This window comes from Gopherus evgoodei, chromosome 9 (assembly GCF_007399415.2).
Source record: "Gopherus evgoodei ecotype Sinaloan lineage chromosome 9, rGopEvg1_v1.p, whole genome shotgun sequence".
Lineage (NCBI taxonomy): Eukaryota > Metazoa > Chordata > Testudines > Testudinidae > Gopherus > Gopherus evgoodei.
The window spans coordinates 7,120,815-7,143,246 of record NC_044330.1 but is presented as its reverse complement, the minus strand read 5'-3'; the positions used below and the strand labels follow the sequence as shown (position 1 = coordinate 7,143,246).

General features: G+C 42.8%; 1 protein-coding gene across 3 annotated transcripts in view; it reads right to left on the bottom strand.

Moving 5' to 3' along the window:
• The window catches only part of DIS3L2 (DIS3 like 3'-5' exoribonuclease 2), a 288,983-nt gene that overhangs the window by 247,801 nt on the left and 18,750 nt on the right, over positions 1–22,432 (bottom strand). For 2 of the 3 annotated variants that reach the window (XM_030576508.1, XM_030576511.1), the window contains 2 exons: positions 13,145–13,303; positions 12,715–12,857 (listed from right to left, as the gene is read on the bottom strand). In XM_030576508.1, the coding sequence (XP_030432368.1) occupies positions 12,715–12,857; positions 13,145–13,303 (302 nt within the window). The remainder of the gene's footprint in view (positions 1–12,714; positions 12,858–13,144; positions 13,304–22,432) is intronic. The other variant, XM_030576510.1, reaches the window with a different exon arrangement.

The window sequence follows — 22,432 nt, the reverse complement described above, 5'->3', positions numbered from 1 at the left end:
TCAGTACCACGTATAGATATAGTTATTAACAAATAAACTTTAAATTAGAGAGGACATTCATTTTCTGCTTCCCCATCATCCAGGATTAAGAGATAAAAAGGAAATTTGAACAGAGGATTATTGGCTATTTCAGAACACTGACATTTCAATTCCAAGAGCATCCTGGGAATTGTAGTTCAGATGACTAATTAAAACATTTACTAACTTTTACTCTTATGAAATGAGACAGTATTAACTACAGTTGCATTAATAAATTCCTTTTGCTTTTGATCTGAAACTTTAAAGCCTTTTTCATCCATGTATTTGGAATGTCTTCAATTACTTACATGAAATGTATTCCATCTGTGTTTAGCAATCATGGGACACTCTCACTGGAACTGCTTCCTTATAAATTTTATGCAGCATATGATTTTTAACGTATTCTGGGAAATGCTCTGAATATAGAAAAATAACCTCTTCACACATGAACATTTTGCTGGCTTGAGGAGAAATTTGCCAGTTTGTGATGTGGTTTTGTTGTTTGTTTGTTTGTTTGTTTGAAGTTTGAAAACACCAGCAGCATGAGGACAAATGGACTCCTCATTCTTCAGATCTTATTTGTGCACTCTGCAGCAAACTGTCTAATTTTAGGCCTTATTTTGTTGTATGGTTAATATTGAGATTAATTACATCACGTACATCTCCCAGGACAGTGGCGAGAAAACAAAGTCCTGTAAGCATGGAGAACACCCTTGGGTCGCAAATCAAAATTCTTCATGCATAGGCAAAATGAGATCTAGTGTGCTGTGTTTATCCTCGATTCGGAATGGCACCCTGTGACTTTGCACTCTATATGATTTTATGAAAAATGCTAATGAGTGTGAATATAATGTTACTTGGAATATGATTCATGCAAAATGTCTCTTCTAAGGTATCATTACAAAGCTTATAATCTACTGAGTGTGGTCATCCTATTTGTATTTATGTATCATTCCTGTATCTGAAACTAGAAATATGAAACATAACTCTGAGGGCCTACTGTAAGCCCACGTCCACACTACAGGGTAAAATCGATGTTATTAAAATCGATTTTATAAAGCAGGCTTTATAAAATTGATTTTGCACGTCCACACTAGGGCTACTTACATCGATGTTGAGCATCCATGTTCCCTGGCGTCCATCTTTTCCCTGAGCGTTGCACTCTGGGTACCTATCCCACAGTTCCTGCACGGGTCCCTGCCCTTTGGAATTATGGGTTACTAGCCCAGTGCACGATGGGATCAAAGTCCCCGTCCTGGGTGGTTCTGGGTACAGCCCCCCCACCCTTCCTGTAAACGGCACACAGTCAGTTCGCGCTGTTTTTACTGGCTGCAGTGAGGGAAACGCCATTTTGCAGCAAGCATGGATCCAGGTCTGCTCTTGTCCTTGATCGCGAATGCTGTAAATAATTCACGCATTCTCGTTCTATCACTGCTGACCCATGATGCAGAAATGCAAGAGAGAATGCTTGAATGCGGGGACGACAGCGATGACGAACTGGAGAACGAGTTTTCTGACACCCCGGGCCCCTGCACGTTGGAGCTCCTGACGGTTATGGCTGAGGTTCTACCCGTTCCGCGCCGCTTTTGGGCACGGGAAACAAGCACTGACTGGTGGGACCGCATAGTCCTGCAGGTGTGGGACGATTCGCAGTGGCTGCGGAACTTTCGCATGCGTAAGAGCACTTTCTTTGAACTTTGTGACTCGCTTTCTCCTGTCCTGAAGCGGCATAATACCAGGATGAGACCAGCCCTCACAGTGGAAAAGCGAGTGGCAATAGCCATATGGAAGCTTGCAACGCCAGACAGCTACTGGTCAGTCGGTAATCAATTTGGAGTGGGAAAATCTACTGTGGGGGCTGCTGTGCTGGAAGTATCCAAAGCAATCATTAAGCTGCTGCTTCGAAAGGTTGTGACTCTGGGAAACGTGCAGGCCATTGTGGATGGCTTTGCTGCAATGGGATTCCCTAACTGTGGGGGGGGGCCATAGATGGAACCCACATCCCTATTTTGGCACCGGAACACCAGGGTGCCCAGTACATTAACCGCAAGGGGTACTTTTCGATGGTTCTGCAAGCTCTGGTGGATCACAAGGGACGTTTCACCAACATCCACATGGGATGGCCAGGAAGGGTTCACGACGCACGTGTCTTCAGGAGCACTACACTGTTTAAACGGCTGCAGCAAGGGACCTACTTCCCTGATCAGAGAATAACAGTTGGAGATGTCCAAATGCCTATAGTTATCCTTGGGGACCCAGCCTACCCCTTGATGCCCAGGCTAATGAAGCCATACACAAGCAGCCTTGACAGTGCTCAGGAGTTGTTTAATTACAGGCTGAGCAAGTGCAGAATGGTGGTAGAATGTGCATTTGGCAGGCTTAAGGCGAGATGGCGAACGCTTCTTACTCGCTCAGATCTTAGCCAAACCAATATCCCCTTTGTCATTGCTGCTTGCTGTGTGCTCCACAATCTCTGTGAGAGCAAGGGGGAGGCCTTTATAGCGGGGTGGGAGACTGAGGTAAACCACCTGGCAGCTGATTATGCGCAGCCGGACACCAGGGCAATTAGAAGATCTCACCAGGATGCTGTGCGCATCAGAGAAGCACTGAAAAGTAGCTTCCTCATGGGCCAGGGTACAGTTTGAATGCTGATTTTCCTTTCAATTGATTGCTGCCCTCCCCGTCTATGCGGTGTTGCTGCTGCAAGATACTTTGCCTGCAGCATTCCTCAATTGCTTGCTTAGGTTACTTGCGAGAGCTGTCCATTGGAAAACATATAATTCTGTATTTCCCAATTATTACCTACCTCCACCATTAGCTGCTTCCGTCTGCTGCTAGGCACAGTACCTGCAACCTTCCTTAACTGCTTTTTTATTGAAAATAAAGTTACTACTATTTGTTACAAGAATTGTGTTCTTTATTTAAAATCAGACCCTTTCATCAATCAAGCATCATGCTTGTTGTTACAATACTGTGCATGAAATTTCATAACTCAGCGTTCTATGGGGGACGGAGCGAGGGAGGTTTGGAGGAAGGGGGAGGGAGGTTTGAAAGAAGAAAGTGCATCAGAGAAGACAGAACAAGAATTCTCATGGACCAGGTTACGGTATGGCTGCTTTCTTTGTTTTCCCTTTATTACCCATATCCCCAATTGTCAAATCCTGATGCTGATAACTAGCTTCCGTGCAGCTTTCCAAAGCTGCTTGCTTTAGTTCATTACCAAACTACAGTCACACTGCCTTAATAGCATGACCTGAGAGTAAAAAGAGGCAAAGGTGCCATGGGAGAAGTTTGGATCATTAGAGGAGGGAAAAAACAGGACACAAAGGGCTTTTCAATCTAATGAAAGCCTTCTGGTTGGAGTGTCTGCAGCAGTGGAGGGGGCTGGTGCAGAGAGCCTTCCCCCACGCGTTCTTACACGCCTGGTTCTGGAAGGTGTGGGACAGGGTGAGTACTGAGGGATGTTATACACGGGCTGTAGGGGCATTCTGAAACCACGGAGCTCTTGCAGCATATCGCGGAGGATGTCAGTCTGATCACGAAGAAGATCCAGAGTTGCTGCTCGCCAGCGCTGACCTTCCTGCCACCTGACATCATTTTTGGCGTCCCTCCTGTCTTCGCGTTGGTCCCTCCTGTCTTCGCGTTGACTGGCAGCCTCCCTGTACTTTGCGACCAATTGCTTCCAGTCTCCCTGCTGAGCTCTCTCTGTACGGGTTACTGCCATAATTTCGGTGAACATGTCCTCACGCGTCCTCCTTTTCCTCAGTCTTCTTATGATACCCCCCCCACGTAGATGAGAAGCGAGAGGGAGGCTGGAGAAATGTGCAGCTGTGTGTGGGGGGGTGGGGTTTGGAAAGAGTGATAAAAGAATCATAAGAGACACATTTCACACAACCATGCATACAGTCTTTCTCCTCACTGACCTGTGCCTGTTACCGAACCTTGAACATTTTACTTTACTACAAGCTCACCTTAGGATACCTTTAATACTTATTGCTTGTGGCTGAGGACAGAGAGTTGTGCTCAGACGCAGGTCAGGGGAGCACACAGACCGTGTCCGGAGAAAATGGTAAGTTAATAATGGCTAGTAATCCCTGTAGTAGATTGTACTGGTAATCAAGCTACTCTCCTTCCCTGCTTTGCTCTCGCGTTCCCCGAACAAGCAGGTCTCCTTGCCTGCGGTTTGCTCGGTGGTTCGGGGAACGCGAGAGCAAACCGCGGCGAAGCTGGTCTCCTTCCCTGCTTTGCTCTCGCAGTCCCCGAACAAGCAGGTCTCCTTGCCTGCGGTTTGCTGGGTGGTTCGGGGAACGGGAGAGCAAACCGCGGCGAAGCTACTCTCCTTCCCCGGTTTGTTCTCGCGTTCCCCCAACAAGCAGGATGAATCCGTCCTGTTACAATGGAGACTTTTCTAAAAACCACCTCATGGGTCAGTGTTTTAGGAAAGGTTTTTAATCTACTTGGTCAGTGACTCTAAGTACAGGTAGTGATTTGAAGCACCCAGTAAAAAAGGCTTACATTAAACCGAAGCTTTTAGTAAAAAAAATTACACTCACCAGAGGACGGTCCCTCAGCTTCATTTTCTGGAGTACTGCCTTGAGATGGCTGGCAGGGAACCTCAGTAAGGGTGAGGAAAAGATCCTGTCTGTTTGGGGGGATAAAATGCTCTGTGCTCTCTGCTGGAGCCTCTCCTCTTGGTCCTCATCATACTGATCATCGCCATCAAATAAATCTTCCGTAGTTGCAGGAATCACGACGCCCACCTCTGAATCCACAGACAAGGGGGGGTTCGTCGTTGCGCTGTTCCCCAATATTGCGTTAAGCTTGTCGTAGAACCGGCATGTTTTGGGGGCAGAGCCTGACCTGCCCTTTGCTGCTTTGGTCTTCTGATACGCCTGTCTGAGCTCTTTCACTTTCACTCGGCACTGTAACGAGTCCCTGGTATGTCCCCTCTCCCGCATGGCATTAGAAATTTTTTCAAAGGTTTTCTCATTTCGTCTGCTCGAGCGCAGTTCTGAAAGCACTGACTCTTCTCCCCATACAGCTATCAGATCGAGTAACTCCTGTGTGCTCCATGCTGGAGCTCTTTTCCTATTTTCAGGAGACTGCATTCTACTCTCTGCTGCTGAGAGCTCCACGCTGTGCAAGCAGGAAATGGAATTTCAAACTTCCCGGGGCTTTTCCTGTTTACCTGGCCAGCAGAAGAGTACCTTTACCTGTGTAGAGCGGCCACTAGAGCACTGTGGGATACATCCCGGAGGCCATTAACTTCGATGGCCGTCCACACTATCATAAAATCGATTTTAAAAAATTGATTTTGGGGTTACTCCTCTCGTTTTGATGGAGTTCCAAAATCGATTTTAGGGACCCTTAAAATCGATTTTATGCACTCTATAGTGTGGACGGTTACAGCTTTAAATCGATTTAAAGCTCTTAAAATCGATTTAAAGCTCTAGTCTGGACCTGGCCTAATTATGCAAAGTATGGGCCATTAATGGTGGTTTGGAATCTTGATGGCTCCCATTAACCAGGACAATTGACTGTGGATGGCTCTGTTTGCTTGCAGGCCTTCCTGTGAGTCAGGCAGGGCGGAATGAAGGCTTGGGATCTCACACTGTCACCTGGAACTGAAATCCATCTTAAACCTGCTGTTTTTCCATTTAGAAGCGGGGTGGGGACCCAGAGACACAAAAGATTCACACCTGGTACCAAAGCTATATAAGGGAGCGGAACAGAACAAATGGGGCTTCAATCATGAGAAATCCCCTAGCTACCACCTGAGCTGGAACTAGGGCTGTACCAGGGGAAAGGATTGTGCCCAGAATAGGAAGGCGTCCAGTCTGTGATAGAAGCTGGGTCTGTATTTGTAGCCAGCAAGTATGTCTGGCACAACCAGGCAGGGGTCTGGAGTCCCAAGCGGGCAGGAAAGGCAGAGGCACAAGTAGTCTTGGCACATCAGAGGGAAGCTCCCAAGGGGGTTTCTGTGACCTAACCCGTCACACGCCCATTAAAATGATGGAAAATCCACAAAGGTCTTCTTTCCAGAGAGGCAGTCAGTCATCAAATCACCTGGCTTCTCGTTGGAGATACGAAGCCGTTACTGGTAGTCACAAGAGGAAGAATAACTTTTACAATGTGTCAGTCAATTCCTGTTCCCAGCACCTCACCAGCAATGCAGAAGCAAATGAGAAAGCATCCTGCATCACACAAGAACAACCCCATTGGGTAGTTAGGGCTAGACTGTCAAAGAGTCACGTGCAAATATCCAATGTTCACATGAAAAATCATGTTTTGCATACACAGCAAGTAAGGCACCTAACTAGCAGCGTGCACAAATGCCTAATTTGTGTGAGCATACTGAGTAGCAAAATGTCAAGCCACTTAAAATATAAATACTTTATGTATATTATACAATTATGACAAGCATCAGAACTCTTATGTCAAGTAGCATTAAAATACTTCTTCTCTAGCTCTTTCCCTTAAGCAAGGAACTCCCAAAGTTTATCTTGGAAAGCAGATGGACCCTATTATCTGTGCCTATGAAAATCCTATTTACAATGTTGTACATTTCACGCTGTGATATCATATCTGGAACCAGCTACTCTCCCCATCTGCAACGAACAACTGTTCTCATATGTGTATTAGGGGCTGAAGCCCTGGCTGAACAGTCTCATGATGTCACACTGAAGCAGTATTATTTTACAGTAACTTGCAAACAATGGCTGCTATATTTATCAGTGTTTTTATGTCCACAAAGCCAGCGTTTGGGGAGGAAAGGATTGCAGCAAGATTTTTAAACATCGCCTCATAGTTCAAGTCGACCTCACACCCGCCGAAGAAAGTCTTTAAACTTACTAATTTTCCTAAGAGGTTACAAAACTCAGGATTTCCCAACTTTCTCACTTCTTCCAGAGAAACAAGGCAACAGAAAGATACTTAGACAACACTTCAAGCATCCCAAATCAAGCACTACACGTAGGCCACCCTAATATGGAGGCACAGATCAGCGTGTGTGGAAAGCACAGAGAAAAGTCAGTGTCCAAATATCTATCCACTGCTGAGGGCTGCTTAAAAAAAAAAAATTGCAACAAACCATATAAGGGAACCCCCAGTTTCATACTTGTAAAGAAACTGCTTGCAAAAGGAAAGGCATTTGGATAGTCAAATAAGGTTCAGTATTTCTGTAAATCAGTGCGCTTTCTAAAGTTTACCCTGCCACCAGACATCAGAGGTCTTGTTATTCTGCACCTACAGTCTTTTCACCCATCCCTTGACCTGAAATGATGGCTAATGCACGGTAAGATGATGGAAGTTCCTTCAGCTCATGCTGTTTAACACACAACCAGGCTCTGACAAAACAGGTATCATCTACTACCTTTTCATGGAGAAGGTATCCAGTCTTGTTTAACTTGAGACCTGCATGGATGATTCCAATAACCCTGCCTTGGGTCTGTTTGCTCTTGCCAGGTACTCTTCTACACATGGAGACCAAGGAAGGTGAAAATGCATGAACCTTAAGCATCTGATCCCAGATGTCCATTCTCGTGGCTTGAGTGTGTCCCATGATCAAGTGGAACTCTGTAGGGCACAGCTCATCATCTTATTCATTGAACTTCCTACTTAAGCAAATTGTGTATCAAACCTAACATCAGGAGTCACTGAGACATCTAGTTGTGAGTGATTTCAGCATCCATGAATAGAAATGCTTCTAGGTCTTAATGACTTGGAACTGTACAGCCGCTATGGAAGGCATAGGATTATCTCCAGGGGGTCTCCAATTCATGCCAGGGGACACACGAGTTAGGATCTTCTGGAATATTTTGTTAAATTACATTGCCAGGGACCAATCATCTTCTCCTCAAACTTGAGATCAGGGTGTTTCCTTGCCCTGTTGAGATGACAGACCTACTGTTATGTTCTACCCTCAGATGTTCATGGATCCAATGAGATTCAAGAATGCTCTGGGAGATTCTACTACCCATCCATAGGTTCACATTGCTGGTAGAGAAGAAATCTCTTGGCCACAGCCATTGACACTGGTACCTGGATGCCTTCTGTCACTACAGTCCTTAGGAAAGGTTATCATTGTGTGTTCTCTCAGGTTACCATGGTGTTCTGATGTCCTGCTTGTAGGGACTGACGAAGTGACTCTTCAGGAGGCTATTTCCTTCCTCAGAGATCTCAGAAAGCAGTGCTGAATACCTGTTCATTTCCCAAGACTCCTCACAAGGTCTCAGAGGGTTTTATTCCTTCCTCCTGCCTGTTCAGTGTGTATTTAAAGCCACTGGGGGTTACTGATAAGACACTCAGGGAGAAAAGGTTTGGGGCTGCGATGTCCATGATCAGATACAGAGCTGAGTATCTCCTGCTCATCAACTCCAGATTCTACAGTTTCAATAGTTTCCCCTGAGACAGAGAATCAGATGATAGGGAAGTGACTGTACCACAACCCTAACAAGACACACATGAAGTTTTCTGTCAGAGAGAAACATGAGCTGGAGTGGAAGCTTCGTCATTTATAGAAGGTAGAAGCTTCTTTTGCTAGAATAATACAATCTGAGGTCCTCTGGGAGACATCACCTCACACGAATTCTAGGGTACCAGCAGCAGCCTGGTAGTGCTTTGTTTCCTCTGGAGCTGCATTGCATTTCTGAGGAAGATTACCACCTGGCTGTGTTACTGAAACATGTTCCAAGGAATATTGTTGAAAGCCACTCAGAAGCTCTGGCTGCTTCATTACAAAGCTGTAGCCCCTGGAGTGTGGAGGCCTTTTCTAATACAAGCACATAACAGGGGGCTCCAATTCCTTCACTGGGTATTTGCTCCCAGGTGAGAGAGTCTGTAATTATTAGCTTGGGAACCACTGTGAGGCTGCAATTGAAATCAGCTACAATGCCCCATATAATCCTTTTACAACAGCAAGAGTTGATCAGAAATTGGGCTTCAAAGAGAAACTAACTTACAGCCTTAACTATGGCATCCTTACCATGATTCCAAAAATGTTTCACTTAGAGCTGGGTGAAAAGATTTGTAACAAGAATTCGACAAAATTGTTTGAAACCGCAAACATTTGTGAAACTGATTTTAAAAAAAAATTCCCTATGAAACATTGGGACAGTGACAATGTTTCTGCATGAGTATTTGCATCATTTTTCATTTTGAGGTGGGTTGGTTGTCACTGGTCACATGATACTGGTTCCAGATTCCTGATTGGCTGAGCCTGCTCATGTGGTCAAAAGAACCGGAAGAGCAGGCCGGCAGCCATTCCTAGCTGGATAACACCACTAGAACATGTGGTAGGGAAACTGTGTAGAAAGAGAGGAATTGCATGCTCTAGTCAGCTCTTCCTTATCTTAGAACAGTTCATCCAAGCAGCCAAATTCTGACCTTTCAAGACATGGTGTCCTTACACCACTATGTTTATAGGGCTACCTTAATGCTGGGATTTCAATGGTTCTTTCTTAAATGCGGTTGGAGTCCGTGTACAGGTCATAAATATCATGGCGTGGCTACACCGGTGAGGTTTTAGCGGGAAACAGGCTGGTTTATCTGCTAACAAATGATTATTATGCCCTCAATCTCCGATTTGCTTGCTGCACTACAGCTGACCAAAATTCTGGTGAAAAGTCAGACCTTTGACTCTTGGGTGCAAAATCTAGTATATGTGCCAATGCAGTTTTTGAAGCAGAATTGGAGTGCGTATTAGGTTGGTCCAAAGTTGGGATTTGCAGGAAATTAACAGGAAATTTCAATATTTCAAAATTTGGTTTTGGTCAGATTCAAATTGAAACCAGATTTTTCAAAATTTCTCATGAACCAAAACTCCCCCAAAAAAATCATTCTGGAAACACTGACACAGTTCTGGCAGCTGGTGACCAAAACTGACACGATCAATTTCAGTGGTGAAAGCACAGCAAAATAGAGACAATGGATTTCAGGAAGACGGATTTTGGTAAGCTCAGAGAGCTGATAGGTAAGGTCACATGGGAATCAAGACTGAGGGGAAAAACAACTGAGGAGAGTTGGCAGTTTTTCAAAGGGACACTATTAAGGGCCCAAAAGCAAGCTATTCCGATGGGTAGGAAAGATAGAAAATGTGGCAAAAGACCACCTTGGCTTAACCACGAGATCTTGCATGACCTACAAAATAAAAAGGAGTCATAAAAAATGGAAACTAGGTCAGATTACAAAGGATGAATATAGGCAAACAATACAGGAATGCAGGGGCAAGATTAGAAAGGCAAAGGCACAAAATTAGCTCAAACTACGTACAAGAATAAAGGGAAATAAGACGACTTTTTATCAATACATTAGAAGCAAGAAGACGACCAAGGACAGGGTAGGCCCATTGCTCAGTGAGGAGGGAGAAACAGTAACAGGAAACTTGGAAATGACAGAAATGCTTAATGACTTCTTTGTTTCGGTCTTCACTGAGACGTCTGAAGGAATGTCTAACATAGTGAATGCTTATGGGAAGGGGGTAGGTTTAGAAGATAAAATAAAAAAAGAGCAAGTTAAAAATCACTTAGAAAGTTAGATGCCTGCAAGTCACCAGGGCCTGATGAAATGCATCCTAGAATACTCAAGGAGTTAATAGAGGAAGTATCTGAGCCTCTAGCTATTATCTTTGGAAAGTAATGGGAGACGGGAAAGATTCCAGAAGACTGGAAAAGGGCAAAGATAGTGCCCATCTATAAAAAGGGAAATAAAAACAACCCAGGAAACTACAGACCAGTTAGTTTAACTTCTGTGCCAGGGAAGATAATGGAGCAAATAATTAAAGAAATCATCTGCAAACACTTGGAAGGTGGTAAGGTGATAGGGAATAGCCAGCATGGATTTGTAAAGAACAAATCGTGTCAAACCAATCTGATAGCTTTCTTTGATAGGATAACGAGTCTTGTGGATGTGGTATACCTAGACTTTAGTAAGGCATTTGCTATGGTCTCGCATGATATCCTTATCGATAAACTAGGCAAATACAATTTAGATGGGGCTACTATAAGGTGGGTGCATAACTGGCTGGATAACCGTACTCAGAGAGTAGTTATTAATGGCTCCCAATCCTGCTGGAAAGGTATAACAAGTGGGGTTCTGCAGGGGTCTGTTTTGGGACCGGCTCTGTTCAATATCTTCATCAACGACTTAGATGTTGGCATAGAAAGTACGCTTATTAAGTTTGCAGAAGATACCAAACTGGGAGGGATTGCAACTGCTTTGGAGGACAGGGTCAAAATTCAAAATGATCTGGACAAATTGGAGAAATGGTCTGAGGTAAACCGGATGAAGTTCAATAAAGACAAATGCAAAGTGCTCGACTTAGGAAGGAACAATCAGTTTCACACATACAGAATGGGAAGAGACTGTCTAGGAAGGAGTACGGCAGAAAGAGATCTAGGAGTCATTGTGGACCACAAGCTAAATATGAGTCAACAGTGTGATACTGTTGCAAAAAAAGTAAACGTGATTCTGGGATGCATTAACAGATGTGTTGTAAACAAGGCACGAGAAGTCATTCTTCCGCTCTACTCTGCACTGGTTAGGCCTCAACTGGAGTATTGTGTCCAGTTCTGGGCACTGCATTTCAAGAAAGATGTGGAGAAATTGGAGAGGGTCCAGAGAAGAGCAACAAGAATGATTAAAGGTCTTGAGAACATGACCTATGAAAGAAGGCTGAAAGAATTGGGTTTATTTAGTTTGGAAAAGAGAAGACAGAGGGGACATGATAGCAGTTTTCATTCAGGTATCTAAAAGGGTGTCATCAGGAGGAGGGAGAAAACTTGTTCACCTTAGCCTCTAATGATAGAACAAGAAGCAATGGGCTTAAACTGCAGCAAGGGAGATTTAGGTTGGACATTAGGAAAAAGTTCCTAAGTGTCAGGGTAGTTAAACACTGGAATCAATTGCCTAGGGAGGCTGTGGAATCTCCATCTCTGGAGATATTTAAGAGTAGGTTAGATAAATGTCTATCAGGGATGGTCTAGACAGTATTTGGTCCTGCCGTGAGGGCAGGGGACTGGACTCGATGACCTCTCGAGGTCCCTCCCAGTCCTAGAGTCTATGAATCTATGAAAAATCTATGAAACTGAAGGATCAAGAATCATGTCAATTATACTCAGCAGCTGCCAGAGCTCCCAAGTCTGAAGTTCTAGGCAACCCAGGCTCCTGGGTCAGCTGGCCCTGCATGGTGCCTGCAAGCTGCCCACCCACATAGTGGCGCTGCCCCAGAACCACAGACCCTGGAACCCTAGCCTCCCCAGTAGCTGGCCAAGAAGGGGGGGAAGGGGCACAACTCTAAAAAGTTGGGGACCACTGCCTTAGTGTGAACGTCTGTGAAGGCAACATCATGAAGGAGAATCAAAGATACGGCATCACCCTCTGCTCTTTCAGTTTAACTAGTTCAGTTTGGGCTTATAATACTTTGCAGAGAGGCAGGGATGCTACCTGGCCGTCAGCACACAGTGCGTCACCTCCAGCTTCACTTTCCACTTCTCTTGAGCACATGCACACATGGAAACGGCTGAGACACAGACGGGGGAAGAATGCCTCTGAGAAACTTGGAGACCTCCCTCCCCATAAAATCTCCAAATAATATATAAATTTACTGCACTGAAAACTGCCGACATATTATTTGAACATCTGTTATTTTCACCAGCTTATCTATATCGCAAAAGCAACAGTATTTTATGTTCTAGGCACCTGGATAAGCTCTCCCCTTTTCAATCCTGCTGCAACATCTTCCTTTGACATGTAGGCTTCAAATATGTTCTTCTTCCTCCCTCTGGTGGGTTTATTCCGATTCTTTCTATCGCCTGATGTGTAGACAGCAGCATGGGACTCTCCTGCAAATACAAATCCGCAAACCGTTACCTTTCTAACCCAAGTCTGGATGTATATTTTAAAGCAGTTACAGGGAAGCTTTGTACTCAAGACTGAATCTTTTGAGAGCAGCTTGCCTAGAATACTGACACATTACAACAAAATACCACAAGACTTGAGAGACTATATATTACAAATAATCAACAGTCTTTTGCAGCTCCGCTTCACCCCAGCCAGTCCTTTAACAGAGCCTGAGCACGCATTTCAAAGCAGCTTGTTTCTGAAGTATGTGCCCACTTTGTTTTAATACCTCTGGGAGTTCCCAGTTTTCTAGGGTTTATTCTGCAGTCTGAATCGTTCATTGTTTCTGCCTGTGCTTCGGAGAGCTGCCTCTTCCTATTAAAATTCTGGGGAGCTCTGGTTGATTCTGAGTTGTTTCTGGTTCTTGCAAAGCTTCTCTTGTCTCCACCTGGAATCAAACACAAATTTGTAATAAAAGAAAAAAATAAAGTAACCCACCTTTGTTGTACTCATGTTCTCTGAGAATTGGAGTAAATGTCACACTTATGTGCTATGGTCTCTCCCCCAAAGAAAAGCCATCATCATTGGGTCTTTCTTTCAGGAGTTAACTTGCAAAACAATCTTGGCCCTTCATAACTCCTAACTGCACCATTAACTTATTTTACTACAAACTAAACTCTTGATATTTCTAAACAAAAACTTGGATAGAGTCTTTCCCAAATCCTGTGAAATTCTTTAGAATGCACAAAAGGCGAGATGGTTCAAACGTTTTCAAAGTTTAACCTCCAAGCTCCTCACACACCCTCACTGCGCCCCCCCCCCCCGGCACTGCTCATCAAACTCCCAGCTCGTGATGAAATGTAAATTCACTCGAATTTCATTAAAAATATAGAGAGCAAATTGCAAAAAAATTAAAACACTGTGGGATAATCAAGTTCTGTCACTACCAAAGGAAGCATGCTGAAGAACTGACTGAGGTGTCTGTACAATTACATACACTGACAATGCAAAGTACTGCCAGGTCCCACATGTCCATTTTGCTCAGAACAGGCCATAATCATGTGGCAACATTCTACAAAAAGACTCACCCTTTCCTTTCCTGCCGTCACCTCAGACCATCCCTACAGCCTGGAGAGCAAGCAGCAGCTTCCAAAACCTATGCCAATACTGTTTCATGGATCAGCAGATTGGAATGTGAGGCAATGCAGCTGCCCCCTTTGCACTCCACCTGGATATTGAATATGTCATCACAGCTTTGCCTTCCAGGCCATACTGGCTACAGGCCCAGGATCCAAACCTGTACCTGCAAGTTTGAAATGTCTAGTGGCCAACTTCCTTTGTTAAGAGTCTATCCAAGGTACAGTACAGTTATATTGTGTACGGTATGGCTAATAAACAAAACCCCAAAATGCTTTACAGCCTTAAATAATAGCAGAGGGAAGAGAGATAAGAGGTACAGGCAAGATAGAAAAAAAATATTTGTTCGGTGGTGATTTTAATGAGATGGTGAGATACAGGGAGGCTGTTCCTCTGCACCTGTTGCTGACTGGAAGAAGCTCCCACATCAAAAGTGACCAAACAGTGAGGAGCAAGGCCCCTGCTAGTTGAGGAGAGAGAAAGAGACCACCTCCGAGGCTGGCTCAGGCATGTCCATGGAGAGTTTAAATACAAGGGCAATAATCATGAATTAGATCCCAAAATGAACAGGGAATCTGTGGCGTAACAAAAATGATTAAAAGTCTAGAAAACATGACCTCTGAAGAAAGATTGAAAACATTAGGTTTGTTAAATCAGGAGAAGTGAAGACAGAGTGGGGATATGATAACCGTTTTCAAGTACGGAAAAGGTGTGACAAGGAGGAGGGTGAACAATCGCTCTCCTTAATCTCTGAGGACAGGAAAAGCAATGGGCTTAAACTGCAGTAAAGTTGGTTCAAATTGGACATTAGGAAAAAACTTCCTGTCAGGTGGTTAAGCACTCAAACAAATTGTCTAGGGAGGTTGTGAAATCTCTCTCACTGTCTAACCTGCTCTTAAAAATCTCTAAACACCTGTCAGGGATGGTCTAGATTATACTTAGTCCTGCCTTGAGTGCAGGGGACTGGACTAGATGACCTCTCAAGGTCCCTTCCAGTCCAACACTTCTGTGATTCTATGGTTTTGTTTCTTTGTGTGACAAAGCAAGAGGCAGCATTCTGCACACACTTAAGCCTGGAGAGCATGGTTTGGGGACACAACAAGAAAAGGAGCTGCAACTGTAATGGGGAAAGAATGAAGCCATGGATGAAGATTTCAACAGAGGAGCAACAGAGGTAATATTGTATAAGGGTCACATTATGGGGTGATAAACTAAGCAACTGTGCAAATGCATAACAACAACTGTGGAGGAAAGGAGAAGATTCAAGGCTGAGATAGATACCAAGCTGAGGAACACCTGTGCTTGATGATATGCCTCTTGCCCAGAAGAACTGCTTCAGAGACATGTAGCTGAAGGAATTTGGAATGAAGTCACAAGCTTGCTTTGCCAAAACAGATACAGAGGGTAGAAAGGGATGAGTTATCAGGGGTGCCCAGATATACACCACTGAATACCAGCAACGAAGCATTAGTTGAGGTTAAAGGCAGAGAGGGAGTAAACAAACGGCATAAATCAAGAACTGAATCGTGAGAGACTCCATAAAGGAGGTATCTGGGTGCAAACAGTGAGTGGAACCATGACTCAGGGAGCCAGAGATAACTGCATAGGCATGGGAGTGGTTCCCAGAGGATGGAAAGGTCAGTGCTGCAAGACAAACCAAGATAGAGAAATCAGAAAGAAGAAGGTGGTTGATTACACAGATGGCAATTTCTGGGATACAGCCAGAAACCTAGATAGAAATCTGGCCTGGATAATGTGAGGGTAATGAAGGGGCAACTTTCTGAAGCACTTGGCTGTTTGGCTTTTCCTATCAGTGTCAAGGGCAGCTTTATTTTTTACAGGTGTTTATGAAGTGGCTAATCAGAGTGGTATATTTCAGAAAGTAGAGGAATTATGGACAACGGAGGAAATACAGAGCATAAGGGTGGCAAGGAAAGACCAAATGCTACAACACGGAAGGGATTTACAGGAAGAAGGGACTAGATGAATATCAGGAAGGCGCCAGGAGCAAGCATGGAACTGGAGAATGAATGAATGAGGGCACTATTGGGAAGTCAAGATATTGCTGTGGATTAAGGAACCTTGAATAACCAGTAAGGATTTTGGGAAAGGAGGAAGGAATAAAAATCAGACATCCAGGTGTGCATGACCATCTGCCACAGTCACCAATGGGTTAGTGCAGTTCAACATCCTTTGCCATTATAGCTAAAAACAGCAATGTACAGCAACGAACTCCTGAGAGCCAGCCTTCCTGATAGAGCAGAAAGATGGCAGATAGGCACTCACAGGTTATGGAAACTTAAAAGGCTTAAATATAGTGGTTTGCTCTCCTGTGGTCTTCAGCGCTCACTTGGACTCAGATAAGAATATAGAATCCTATGACAAAATGGGCCACTCAAAAAACGTGACATATCATTCAGCATAGCTGGCAAACGAGCTATTTTACATAACCATTTTCTGTAAATATTTTGTAAGGGTGACACTACAGGCCATAAAACTTAGTTTTAAAACAAGAGATGTCTGTTTTAATCCACATGATTGGAAGCTATCAAATTACACATCAATAGAATCCAAATATAAGCAGACTCATAGAAGTCTTAGTTTTTCTTTGGGCTGCATTTGTACGATTTGTAAAGTACATAAAGTCCTTTAGGATAAAGAGTACTCTATAAATGTAATATAAAATGAGCATGTTTATCTCTTCGGGCTGGTCTACACACAAACTTGCAGAGAAATAAACTGAGACTAAGGAAATTCAATCTACTTTTCTTAACGAAGAGATGGTTAAGAAGTGACTTGATCTCAGTAGGACAAAGATTTCTAATGGTAAAAAGGGTTTTCTAAACTAACCAGACAAGGGCATAACAAAATCCAGTGGCTGGAAGCTGAAGATAGACAAATTCATACTAGAAATAAGCCACTTCTAACTTTTTTTTTTTTTTTTTTTTTTTAAAGAGTCATTAATCATTGGAACAACTTACTGAGGAAAAGTGATGGATTGTCCACCACTTGAAGTCTTTTAAAATCAAGATTGGAGACCTCTTACAATAATATATGCTCTAGCTCAACCAGACGTTATTAGCTTGATGCAGAAATCATTGATGAAATTCTATGGATAATATCATGCAGAAGGTCCGAGTGGATTATCATAATGGTTCTTTCTGGCCTTACAACCAATGCAAATATTAATCTTTTGTTATTTTGGTACAAACCTTATTTCAAAATAAAAGCATCCTATTTTGATTTACCAATTACACAAAACCAAAATAAGATACTTATTCCGTCCACACACAGGCGTGCACCAAACTAACAAAAGGTGTTAAGTAAAACTGATGCATCCACTTCTGTGCAAGTCTGGTTAGGATCTACCTTACAGCAGCAACTTCACATTTTCTTTCTGGACTGAAGATCCATTGAGACTAATTTATCAGTTGAGATGGGCCGTTTTAAATATCTGTGCACAAACGCAAGGAGCATGAGCGAAGACAGCCATTAACAGCACACACAACTCTATTCAGCAGTTTAGGTTTTAAAGACCATTGTATCCAATTAAAACTGTAAGAGCTATTCAGAAAGGCAAAATATAATTATCTAAATTGGAAGTCAGCCAGGCCACTAGGGTTAACACCCTTAGCTTATAAAAAGCACTATATGATTTTTAATTCATACAAAAGTGATCAGGACCCTAAGTTTAAGAGTCATGGAAAAGATGGCATATATATCAGCCTAGCGCCCTTTAACACCTTGCTAAACTAATTCACTACCAATACCGAATGAAAGCCTAACCTACTAAATCACCAACAGCATGTGTGTATTCCTTGGAGACCTGCTATCCAGGAATTAACACAATCCTACTTCACGTGTCCGATCTGCTCAGATCACAGCATAAGGTCATCTGACTGTAAGACCCCTCTTTCCTTTTCAAAGTCTATCAGCTAAAATCGCTGCCCGTCTCTGAACTTTCAGCTTTATTTACACTGCAGTTATTTACATTTTTAACCCAATTCTTCTCGTGCGAGCAGAACCTTCTGAGATCATAACAACTGCATGGTTAGCAGGTAAAACTCCCAAGGAATTCACCCTACCATCTGCTCTCTCAATATTAAGTTGTTCCTTGCAGATTTTTAAACAGTTTGATGTTGAAACACTTGAAGGGAACAATGTTCAATTACTTTTCTAATAGAATTCCTCCATTTATTACTTAGTGTTGTTGGTCCATGACTAGGTAACAACCCTCTCTCCTGGCAAGTCTACATTTAAAATACTACATCAGCACAGATGCACCGATGCAGCTGTGTCGCTGTAGTGCTTTAAGGAAAACGCTCTAAGCCGATGGTAGAGCGCTCTCCTATCAGTGCACTTCATCTGCCTCCCCAACAGGTGGTAGCAGCGTCAGTGGGAGAAGCTCTCCTGCTGACATAGCACCATCTACACGGGGATTAGGTAAATATAACTACGTTGCTCAGGGATGTGGATTTTTCACACCCCTGAGCGACATAGTTATGCTGATATAGATCTGTAGTATAGACCAGACCAGTCCATTTCCTCCTTCTTAGCAGGAGGGTTTTCATTGTTCCCAGTATTAGATCATAATCTAGCTCTACACAAGGATGCTTTCAAAAAGCCTCCACTTTCCCACTTCATATAAGCATGAAATGAAATGGAAGCAGTACTAAAGAAGTGAGAAAATGTAGCAGAACTATTTATCAGCTAATGAGAGTCTTTCAACACATGGTTACTAAATATCTGTCCATATTTCTACACTATTTCACTTTATTTCCAAAAGATTTGGATGGTTTAAACCTCTATGCCTCTAATCCTTCCAAAAGACTCCCTGACCTTTAATTCTTGAAGTCAACCCAACTACATGCTCAACAGAACATTGTGATAATACGTCCATAATATGTCCATGTGCTAGAGGGCATGTCAACTACCACGCAAAAGAGAATCCAATATTCAGAACCAATAATCAGGACTCGGCCAACCAAACACAAATCACCATTCAATGAGACCCAATCTGGCGCCATAAACCTGAGTATCCCTTAGCCTCCCATATAAGTTATGATTAAGTTGGTGCTAGGTATGGCAAGAAAGAGGTCTAACCAGCCTATATTCATTCTCAGCTGTAATAGTGAGGTTTGACCTGAGGAGATCAAGATCCTGCCAAAAGACAGATCAAGGTCCCGATCAAAATGGAGCCCTGCACGCTGGGGCCCACCCTCCAGAGACACCATCTCACTACAGAAAGGGTGGGCAGAGACAATCTGCTCTGTTCTATGCAAGTGAGGGCTGGTCCTCTGGCTCCTGGCAAGAAGACAACGAAGCTCTCAGGTGAACCTCAAACAGTCTATTGCTTATTGTGCAGCCTATGATCACCCTTTCCAAAAAAATCATGCACATCCACCACAACTGAGTACCATTCTGCCAGCTGAAGCACAGTTGCACTTTTCTATAAGCACAACACTAAGGCCGAGCTACACTAGACATTTTTTCTGGTATAGCAATATCAGGGGATGATGGTTTTAATAATTTTTTCAGCTTTTCTGTACTAGCATAAGCCCTTATGTAGACACAGTTATAGCTATATAAAAGTGCTTTTGCTGGTATAGTTTATTTCCCTCACAGAACCAGTATAAGCTACAACGGCTAATGCACTCTTTGACTAGTATAAGTTCTGTCTATACTAAGAGAATTTTGCAAGTCTAGCTACGCTTGTAACAAGTACAGACTAGGCTTAAAAGTTCAGCAGTCACGAGTGTCTTTTCTGTGCTCTGCTGTTTTCTGCCAATAGCTATATCCTAGTGTTATGTTGAGGACATATTATTCCCTGCTGCTTTGCCCTCATTTAGCATAAAGAAATATTTCCTAACACTCCATTATACCACCTACCTGGGATGTTCTTTGGAACATTCACCTATTCAAGAGACAATCAGCAACAATCCCCACTTCTCGGATTCCATTTCAAGTGAAAACTATGCCCAACTCCTGTGGTTTTTCCCACCAATTCTCCCACGCTATGCTAATGTTTAAGGGTCAGCCACATGCATCACACAGATTATGCTGATCACATATAACGTATGCCTATGGCTTTTTTTATATCGCACATGACGCAGTAGTATCCAAGACCCTTTCCAATTCCATCTGCTTAAACAAAATGACAAGTTAAAAGCCACCTTGATATTTTCTCATGCTCCCAGGAGACTCTAAGCTCTTTAATATTTTACCACTTGTAAAAAGGTGACGTATATAAAGTTTGTTACACAGTTTTTAATCTCTGTTTTACCAGTGGCTTCCAATATCAGACATATTACATAATAAAGTTACCAACTCTCAGTCTCACAGCACTTTGGTTACTACTACAGTATCTGGTATCCAGTCACTACACCAAGCTGTACAATGGGCAAGAACAGTAAACACCAAGAAAGTGATCTCAAATGGGAGTTATGTCAGTACAAACACTGATTCTAGACAGGTCAAAAGTGACTTTAGCTATTTATGTTTTGCAAAATATTTTAAGGATTTAAGAGATTAAGTATCTTGCTAAGGGTAACAGCCAAGTACTTTTTTTGTTTTTGTTTTTTAAAGAAAAGGAAAAAAAAAACAAGCAGCTGTTGGTTAAGCTGTTGAGAGAGTAAAAGTTCTGTACCAGGAGAAAAAAATAATGATCATAAGCCATGTCAAAAAGAATTCTGCATTAGTCAGTCACACAGTGACAAAGGCATTTTTAAAGTCACCTACCACATTTCCTGTAAATTCAGCTCCATTCTAACTTGCCTTAAAGACCACTGTGCTTTAGCATTGCTTTCAGCACTGACTTAAGAGTACAGAACTCTTGGTTAACAGTCTTGATAGAGAAATATACCAACATACTTTACCATACCCTAAAGCAAGTGGATTAAATAGAGCAGCTCAATAATGCAGAACACAAGGTAGCAAGGGGAGAAGAGGATTTCATATGAACACAGGAGTTCATTCCATGTACATCACTGGAAGGGAGAAACTTGAGAAGTGCATAAATTTAGTAAAATATGATTATGGTAAAGACAGACTTTCTGGAGACAGAATCTAGTAGGTGAAACCCCAGCCATCCAAGTCATTATCTTCTAGGTGAGAGCCTGATTGAGAGAGATCTCAATTTATTTACCACTAGCACAAAGCCTCTTCACAAATTAAATGTAGGGAGGAACTTCCAAACTGGAATTTCTACAACACATTCCTTGCTGCACAAAGAGACTTGTGACCTGGGTAACTTCTTCCTATAATCCAGGGGTCGGCAACCTTTCAGAAGTGCTGTGCTGAGTCTTCATTTATTCACTCTAATTTAAGATTTTGAGAGCCAATCATACATTTTAATGTTTTAAGAAGATCTCTTTCTATAAGTCTATAATATATCACTAAACTATTGTTGTATGTAAAGTAAATAAGGTTTTTAAAATGTTCAAGAAGCTTCATTTAAAATTAAGTTAAAATGCAGAGCCTCCCAGACGGTGGCCAGGACGCAGGCAGTATGAGTGCCACTGAAAATCAGCTAGCATGCCGCCTTTGGCACACGTGCCATAGGTTGCCTACCCCTGCTATAAGCCATTTAGGATTATATTATATAGGGTTAAGGAGAAATTTGAACTGTTAAATTGTGAACCTTCCAAAAAGCTTGCAAGTATGAAAAAAGTGTACATGTTAGGTTATTCACAGGTTTTGAAATTATCTTAATATAATTTAAAAGTAGGGGAAGCTTGAAGGGAAGGGAATGTAATTGGAAGGGAAACACAGAAAGGCTCTGCCGTGTACATCAGCAAACTGGACAGTCTCTGCGCAAAAGAATAAATGGACACAAAATCAGACATCAACCATTGCAACATTCAAAAACCAGTAGGAGAACACTTCAATCTCCCTGGACACTCAACAACAGACTTAAAAGTCGCCATTCTTCAACAAAAAAATCTTCAAAAACAGACTTCAACGAGAAACTGCAGAACTGGAATGAATTTGCAAATCAGGCCTGAATAAAGACTGGGAGTGGCTGGGTCACAACAAAAAATAATCTTCCCTCTGTTGATATTCATACCTTGTCAACTGTTGGGAATGCGCCACATCCACCCTAATTGAATTGGCCTCATTAGCACTGACCCCCCCATACACACTTGATAAGACAACTCTCATCTTTTCACGTGCTGTATATTTATACCCGCTTACTGTATTTTCCACTCCATGCATCTGATGAAGTGGGTTATATCCCACAAAAGCTTATGCCCAAATAAATGAGTTAGGCCTGGTCTACACTATGCGTTTAAACCGATTTTAGCAACATTCAACTGATTTAACCCTGCACCCGTCCACACAATGAGGCCCTTTATATCGATATAAAGGGCTCTTTAAACTGGTTTCTGTACTCCACCCCAACGAGAGGAGTAGCGCTGAAATCGGTATTACCATATCGGAT